At 36.4% G+C, this 9,043-nt stretch overlaps 1 protein-coding gene across 1 annotated transcript; it reads right to left on the minus strand.

Moving 5' to 3' along the window:
• Nucleotides 1-2,662: 2,662 nt before the first annotated feature.
• LOC128989539 (uncharacterized) lies at nt 2,663-7,882 on the minus strand. Its single transcript, XM_054411437.1, has 4 exons — nt 7,496-7,882; nt 6,922-7,036; nt 3,789-6,600; nt 2,663-3,638 (listed from the first exon to the last, which is right to left on the minus strand). The coding sequence occupies exons 1-4, from the start codon at nt 7,880-7,882 to the stop codon at nt 2,663-2,665; spliced, it is 4,290 nt and encodes a 1,429-aa protein (XP_054267412.1).
• Between the last annotated feature and the right edge of the window lie 1,161 nt (nt 7,883-9,043).

Here is a 9,043-nt window from a genome sequence, read left to right on the forward strand (position 1 = left end):
AAGTGGTATTTAGTGAGGGGATTGCTTAATGTACAGAGTAAGGTTCTCTTGCTCGTTGTCAATCATTTTTTTATTTTCAATATAGTTTTTTTTCTGATAGCTGTTCCCCAATAGAGCTTTTAGTGGTTTTGAACCTCGCTGTTTTCTTAAATAGCTCATTGGTTTTAATGATTTATAAGATTTTATCCCACGTCTTCGAGGACTATAACCACTGCCCAGTCCTTCTATTGATACTACACATCCTCATTAGAACAATAAACTATAGATACTGTATCAGCAAATTTCAAAATAAACTTGGATTTAAATATCACTTGTCCTGATATCATTTATTATACATTTTTAAAAATATTGTTATTCTATTGTCATGCCACTCCTTTAACAATTATGCTCTTACAAATTGTGTTTGCCATTGTTAGTGAAATATTTAACACAGGAGTTTTGTGTTCGCTGGTTATGACGTCATTGGTGCGTCATTGGTATATTTATGTAATTTGATAATGATGCAAATATGTTTCCTTAACTATTTTTTATGATATAAATAACACAAATTAAGGTTTTAGTTATAAGTAAACAAAAATAAATATATCGTACAATATATTGGATATAAAAATAAATTATCACAGCTCATACAGCCACATATACTGTAGTATAATATAATTAGCAGTGAATGTTTTTTTATGTACTTTAACACTTACTTCCTCCCGTCTATAAAAAAGAAGCTGTTTCCCTCCCTGCCTATTTATAGTCCAATAGATTAACATTGTCCGTCCTACCAATCAACAAGTATTAAAAGACTTGCGTGGTTAACTAATCAAAAACTATAAAGAGCGAGCAAAAAGTCCCGGGTTGATTAAATATTTTTTTAAATATTTCAAAAAGAGCTACAAAACTTTGCACAAAGTTACTGGACATTTTATGCCATATTCAGTGATTCGCTAATGCCTCAGGGGGGAATCCGCTAGGAGTCAGAAGAAAATCTTAAACGTAAGCATAGGTTGATATGCATATCAAATCAAAGATCTTTTACTTTCTCCCCCTATACCATAGTATATGGAGAAAGTATTGTTTTCGTCAACATTTTCGAGTTTGAGTTTTGAGTGGATATATTCGTTTTGGGTCCCCCTGGACCCAAAAAAGTGGTTTTCGAAGTGATGTCTGTGTGTGTGTGTGTGTGTGTGTGTGTGTGTGTGTGTGTCTGTGTGTCTGGATGTGTACAGAGCTAGAGACCACACCTGTAGTCCGATTTCGATGAAATTTGGTATGTAGGTTCTAATCCATGGTATCTCAAGGCGTTTTTTTCATTTTTTTGAAATTTTTATTTTTAATGGGAATTTTCCCATAAAAACCCATAAAAAACCGGAAAAATCGGATTTTCTCGAAAATGGCCCGAACGATTTTGATAAAAATTTTGTATGTTGTAGCCCTTTAAATTCTGAATAAAATAGTACAAATCCCATATCTGTAAAAATTACGGTTCAAAAGTTATAGTCAAATATGTTATTTTCCCATAAAAACCCCATAAATTAACGAAAAATAGGATTTTAGAAAAAAATCCGGTTTTGATTTAACATAGTATGTTATAGTCCTTACAGTTTTATAGTTTTTTTTTATTTTTTAGAAATTTTTTTTTTAATGGGGATTTTCCCATAAAACCCCATAAAATATCGGAAAAATATGATTTTCCCAAAAATGGCCCGAACGATTTTGATAAACATTTAGTATGTTATAGTCCTTTATATTCTGAACAAAATGGTACAAATCCCATTTCTGTAAAAATTACGGTTATTGTAAATTATGTCATTTTCCCATAAAACCCTCATAAAATAACAGAAAAATCGGATTTTCCCAAAAATGGCCCGAACGATTTTGATAAAAATTTAGCATTGTTAAATATGGTATTAAGAGGTAAAATTGTGAGAAATACCTTTAGATCCTAAAACTGAAGATCCATTAGGGTTTTGGTAGAACAGGAACAAGATGAGCAGAGAAGCGATGGCTCTGGCCAGAGTGACGAGAATCGAAGGACCACAGATGAAAGATGATGTTGAGAAATGACTATTGTTGTGTAGTATGTAATTCTTCACTGATTTAAATTAAAACTCTTCTTCATTAATAAAAAGAAAGCAATTCACTACTCATGAATATTCTGGACTGTACACGAAAATTTACAACACATCTACTTTAAATAAAAATATCTTCTTGGATCCTAGCTTGACACTTGGTACTATAAATTTGGAATCCATATTTAAATGAGAAATGATGAAATAATGCACTTGGAGCGGTAAGAGAGAAAGAGAGATTAAAATATTTAATATGAACTAAACCAAAAGGTAAGCACTGTGTACTGTGAGAGAGGTGAGTCTAAACTGAACTGACTAGTACGAAGTGCTGTAGTGAACTTTGGACAGTGATGTCATCATATCAGCTGTTGTATCCTTTCAATAACTGAACTAAAAACTTGACTTGAATGTTAATACTACTTGATTAATTGTTTATATTTGACTGTATATAGTTCATATGTTATTAAATATATATTTTATTAAATGTCCTTAGTTGAATTACTAAATATTTAACATACCGGCCCCCCCTGAACCCCTGGGTTCTGAAAACAACACAAAAAATGAGAAAATCAATAAAAAAGGGGGGTGGTAACTCCTCTTCACTATTCCATAGGAAGGACAGACACCTTTGTCACAGGACGAGAGAGGTGTCCACTTGCGGTCTTCAGGTGCACGACCCGTACTACTCCATCAGTACCAGGTGAAACGGAGAGAACTCGTCCAAGCTTCCAGGAGAGTGGAGGCAAGTTGTCTTCATGAATGACAACCAAGTCATTGACTTCAATATTCTTCTTGGGGTTGACCCATTTATTTCTCTCTTGAAGAGTGTACAGATACTCTTTCTGCCAGCGAGCCCAGATATGTTGACTGAACTGTTGGACTACCTGCCAGCGTTTTAATCGGTTGATAGGAATGCTACGCAAGTCAGGTTCAAGAGGTGTCATAAGAGGACCACCTACTAAAAAATGACCTGGCGTCAAAGCTTCTAGGTCCGAGGGATCAGAAGAAAGAGGAGTTATAGGCCTAGAGTTCATCATTCCTTCAATACGGGTGATTAAAGTCGAAAACTCTTCCAGGGACAGGGTCTGTTGTCCAATGACTCTTATTAGGTGAAATTTCACACTTTTGACGGCCCTCTCCCAAAGGCCTCCCTGATGAGGTGCATGTGGAGGTAAGAAGTGAAATTTAATATTGAAATTCTCAGCGTAGCATTGTACTGTGGAATCCTTGATTAAATTTTCAAAGTTGCGTCTGAGTTTTTCGGATGCACCTGTGAAATTTGTAGCATTGTCACAGTGAATATCTGAAACGATTCCTCGTCTGGAGACAAATCTGGTAAGAGCGGCTAAATAGGCATCCGCTGTTAGGTCGGTTACTACTTCTATGTGTACCGCCTTAGTAGAGAAGCAAATAAATATACAAATATAAACCTTGATAGGTTGAACTCGTCTTAGTAGATGTTGCTTCACAAAGAAGTGTCCTGCATAATCTACACCAGATATGGAAAATGGCCTTGAAGGTGTAACTCGATTCATAGGTAATTCCCCCATGAGTGGAGAAGAATGAGGAGGTTTACATCTGAAACATTTTATGCATTTAAAGATCCTAGATCTTATTAAGCTTCTAGCACTGAGAATCCAGTACTTGTTTGCCAGCATAGCCTGAGTTAGAGTTGGACCAGAGTGCAAATATAAGACATGATGGTGGTCAATCAAAATATCAACTAACCTATGACCTTTAGGTAGCAAGACGGGGTGTTTGTGATCTTCAGAGATATCAGCCTTGTTTATTCTTCCCCCTACTCGAATGAGGCCATCTTTATCCAGATAAGGAGCTAGGCGTCTAATGCGTACAGAGCAAGGTTTATTGGATTTCAAACATGAGATTTCTTCAGAAAAATATTCTCGTTGAACCAATTTACAAATCAGGTTATGAGCCTCTTTTATCTCCTGAGAAGTTAAATTCCCAATTTGTTTAACTTTATTTCTGGTGTTATGAATGAAGCGCAGCAGGTATGCGGAAACATGAAGTAGTGTTGTCCAAGATGAGAAGCGAGTGAGGAGAGAAAATGGTTCATCCGGAACAGCAGAGAGAGTGTTAACTGTGAGAATCTTAGTTTCAGGGATAGACTCTTCAGGTAAAGATTTACAGACAGACTTTGGCCAATTTTCTTCAGAGTTACACAACCAGACAGGTCCATTCCACCAAAGTGTGTGGTTAATCAAATCTTGTGGGGCGGTACCCCTTGACCCAACATCCGCTGGATTTTCTAGTGATGAAATATGTTGCCAAAATGAAGGTGGGATGTTTTCCTGTATTTCTGCAACTCGATTTGACACATAAACCTTGAGTCGATAAGAGGGCATGCCAATCCATGAAAGCACGATTGTGGAATCGCACCAAGCTGTGTATGAACTAATCTTGCAGTGAGGTGAGAGAAGTTGTATACAGTAATTTAGGAGCTTAGACATCAGGTGTGCTCCGCAGAGCTCCAAGCGAGGTATGGAAATACGCTTCAGAGGTGCGACTCTTGACTTCGCTATCAGAAGATAAGTCGATATAATTCCTTGTGAATTTACAACTCTCAGGTAAACACAACTACAATATCCTGCTTCACTTGCATCAGAAAAGGCATGTAGCTGAATATCTTTAGCAGAAGAAAGTCCCACGTAGCGAGGTATCTTGAGCATTTCAATATATGGAAGTTCATTGGCGAACTTGTTCCAAACTGATATAACGCTGTCGTCTAGGGGTTCATCCCAATCGAGACCAAGTGTCCATAAGTATTGCATGAAGGATTTGGACCAGAAGGTTACAGGAGTTAACCATCCTGACGGGTCATAGATCTGTGATATCACACTTAAAACAATTCTTTTTGTAGGAGTTTCCTTAATATTTTGAGTTCCTACAGAATAAGAAAAAACATCTTCATTAGGAATCCATTTAAGTCCTAAAACACTATGAACTGGTTGTTCGGGAGCTCGAAAACCAATAGGTTTTTCTTTGTGATCTTCAGGGATTGACTGTAAGAGTAATGGATTATTCGAAGACCATTTTCTTAACTCGAAACCTCCTCTTTTGAGTAACTGAACCACATCATTTTTCAACAAAAGAGCGTTTTCTACGCAATTACTACCCAATAGGGCGTCATCGACATAAATCTGATCCTTTAGAGCAGTTGCGGCTAGAGGATGATTTTTTCCTTCATCAATAATGAGTTGTTGAATGACACGATTTGCCAAGTAGGGCGATGATGTGAGCCCATAAGTGACAGTCGCTAGTTGATAGATTTGAAGAGGCATTTTATCATTCTCTCTCCAGAAAATAAGTTGAAATATCTGATCAGATTCCTTTACAAGGACTTGTCGAAACATCTGCTTGATGTCGCATGAAAAAACAACCGCATGTCGGCGAAAGTTGAGAATGATGTCACATATGTTGTTGTGGAGTTTTGGTCCTTGATGAAGAATACTGTTGAGAGACAGAGATGTTGATGTAGGTGCTGATGCGTTGAATACTACCCTTAATTTTCCATCTTTAAAAATTCCATGATGTGGAAGGTAGTAATGAGGATTATTTTTAAGACGTGGTGACTGACAGAGTGTCATATGTCCCGAAGACAAGTAATCTCTCATAAAATCAACATAAGTTTCCTTGAAATCAGGATTAGAACGAAATTTATTCTCCAGAGACCAGAATAGGGATTTTGCCATTTTGCTCGAGTTGCCTAATGTTGACGGATCGTCTGAGAAAGGCAAAGAGACAATATATCTTCCTTCAGGAGTGCGAGAGTGCGTAGATACAAAATGTTTTTCACATTTTTCTTCGGCTAAGGATTGCTTGCTTGTAAGAGGGGGTTCCTCTACAGCCCAAAACTGTTGGATAGAGGTGTGAAGATCCAAACTATTGGTGGTTAAGAGTGTGACTAATCCATGAAATGAATTTTTGCAAGTTGAGGCGACAGGGGTCGATCCTAAGAGCGCATATCCAAAAATGGTGTCAATTGCTACAGGCATATTCTCACCAAGTGACAAAAACTGGCCTTTCACAGAGGAGGCAAAAAGGTCAGCTCCAATTAGAACATCAATAGGAGCGGGTTTATCAAAAGTAGGATCGGCTAACATTAAATGTTGCATCTGTGAGCGAACTTCAGGAGTGATCTTAGCTCGAGGTAAATCTGGAGTGATATTATCCAAAATGAAGACAGGGTGAGAGCTTGCCAATACATATCCACTAAGGGACTGGAGAGTGACATGAGTTAACCCTTTTGTTTTCACCTGAGCAGACGAGATGCCATTAATAAGCGTTTTATTAGCATGAGAGCGCTTAATCCCTAAAGACTGAGCACATCTTTGAGTAATGAAGGTAGACTGAGCAGCAGAATCTAAAACTCCCCTACAAACTAGGGTCTTACCTTCGCTTGATTTTACCACAATTAAAGCAGTGGCAAGAAGAACTGTGTTCTCTGTATTTGTCAAACCAACAAAACCAGATTCATTTTTATTTGAGTCAGAACTTGGAGCTCGTTTGTCTGTGTTACCTTTAGACACATTAGGAGAGGGATTATTTTCAGAATCCATAAAATGCAAAAGAGAGTGATGTTTTCTTTTACACGTAGAACATGTACGCCATGAATTGCATTCCTTTACCTTATGCTTATCGCCAAGACAGTTGGTGCACAAATTTTTGCCTTTAACAAAATTATACATTTCTTGTGAAGTCAATTTAAGAAAACCTTTGCATTGATAGATTTTGTGATCTGCACCTGCGCAAAATGTACAAACAGTGCGAGGAGTTGCAATAAGCGCCGATTTATTTGAGCGCTGAGGGGGTTTTACTTGAGTGTGGTGGCCTAAGGTACCCTTAAGAGATGATCCCACATTAGTAAGATTAGCTGCTTCAAGATTTACACAGTGAGACTCAATGTACTTGGTTAACTCATCTAACTTAGGAGTTACAGAGTTATCACTTCGACTCTGTTCAAAATGATGGCGAAAATCAGAATCAAATTTTCTTAACAAGTGAGAGGTCAAAATTAAATTTTCCTGAGAAATTTCTTCATCTAGAGCTTTAAGTGCTTCAATGTTTTCATTTAAAACAGACAAAAACCTTCTAAGTTGCTTCACTGAGGGATTGTGAAGAACTGGTAAGTCTAACACATTGTTGACATGAAGAGAGATTAGTAATCTTGTATTCTGATACCTTTTAAGTAGAGATTCCCATGCAATAAAATAATTAGCATTAGTCATAGGGATGTTTTTAACAACTGAAAGTGCCTCTCCCTCAAGACAGCTTAACAAATAACTCATTTTTTCAACACCAGAAATACTATCATTTTTATGAATAGTATTTTCAAACAAATTTTTGAACGCCATCCACTTTTCATGTTGACCTGAGAAGGTACCAAGTTGAAGTTTAGGAAGCTGTACACTAACCTTAGTTGTAGCTACTTGGCTGATAGCTGCATTGGAATCATCCAGGTTTGGCTGGCTCGACTGGTTAGAGCTTGGGGAAGGTATCAAGTTCACACACAAAGAGTGAATAGACACATAGAGATCACTTATTTCATCTTGTAATGTTGAAATTGTAGTGATATTTTCACTTTCATCTAATTCCTCAGGTAAAGGCACAGTGCCGAACAACTTATTCACTAATTTGTCAAAATCATTATTTTTGGCTGTAGCGGTGGAATCCAAAAGAGTGAGCTTTGTTATAAGTTGAGGAGTGATAGGTTCCTTTTCGATAGCAAGCACTTTTGCTTCAATTGACTTAAGCCTGGCTAGCACAAGCTCAGATTGCTTCACAAAAGTTGAGAACCTCATTTTGAATAAGTCTTAAATTCAATAAAATTCCAAAATAAAAATAAATGCAGATTAAAATAAGTTTATAATGAGCAAAACTTATTTAAAGACAGCCAGGATTCATTGTATTAAATATTAATATTAGTCAACTTGAAATCAGAGAGAAATATTCAGCCATAGTATAGGCCTATAAAAAGTTTAAGTCCCAGAAAATATCTACCTTCAATTATTTCCAGATAATAAATTTGAAATTCAATAAAACATGTTATTTCAAACACAAACTGTAATTAAATGTTCAATCCGTATTAATAAACATTCTTCTGTCACTTTAATTTAAAAGTGTAAGCAAACAATTGAGGTTATGAAAACATAAACAAAGTCTTGCATAATGACATTTAAGTTTTCATTTCTATCCATCAGCAGCGCTAGTGTTGATCAGCTGTGAAGTTGGTATGACTTCCATGATTTTCTGAATATTCAGCAACAAGAGAGAAACTTGTTTCACATTACAGGGGGGAGAGAGGGGGGCAGACAGGATGCAGCCCGATAATGCACAATAGAGAATAGACAAACTATGCATGAAAATACAGGAGTTGTAGACAGTACAGTCTGAGAACAAAATTTTCTGTCTGGGACAACAAAACTTTATGTGTTATTTCACAAATTACTGCAACAATTTAATAAATTGATAATAATGTGATCAAAAATATTTAATCCTCTTGTTAATGATACTTAATGTTGATGACAGATTTATTCAATTAATTTATTCAGTTCAAATAAATACAAAACTTAATAGTCACAGTAGATTATTTTCCATAGGCTGGGAAACTTCCGGCTCGAAGGACCATGTTAAATATGGTATTAAGAGGTAAAATTGTGAGAAATACCTTTAGATCCTAAAACTGAAGATCCATTAGGGTTTTGGTAGAACAGGAACAAGATGAGCAGAGAAGCGATGGCTCTGGCCAGAGTGACGAGAATCGAAGGACCACAGATGAAAGATGATGTTGAGAAATGACTATTGTTGTGTAGTATGTAATTCTTCACTGATTTAAATTAAAACTCTTCTTCATTAATAAAAAGAAAGCAATTCACTACTCATGAATATTCTGGACTGTACACGAAAATTTACAACACATCTACTTTAAATAAAAATATCTTCTTGGATCCTAGCTTGACACT

Source organism: Macrosteles quadrilineatus, unplaced genomic scaffold, assembly GCF_028750875.1.
Source record: "Macrosteles quadrilineatus isolate MER2022 unplaced genomic scaffold, UCM_ALF_1.0 Scaffold_3__2_contigs__length_128488019, whole genome shotgun sequence".
NCBI lineage: Eukaryota > Metazoa > Arthropoda > Insecta > Hemiptera > Cicadellidae > Macrosteles > Macrosteles quadrilineatus.

Coding starts and splice junctions, on each gene's coding strand:
- LOC128989539 (XM_054411437.1), bottom strand. CDS start 7,882: ATGAGGTTCTCAACTTTTGTGAAGCAATCTGAGCTTGTGCTAGCCAGG. Junction 6,601..6,921: donor TGTGGGATCATCTCTTAAGG/GTACCTTAGGCC, acceptor ATGTGTCTAAAG/GTAACACAGACAAACGAGCT. Junction 3,639..3,788: donor TTGCTACCTAAAGGTCATAG/GTTAGTTGATAT, acceptor AAAATGTTTCAG/ATGTAAACCTCCTCATTCTT.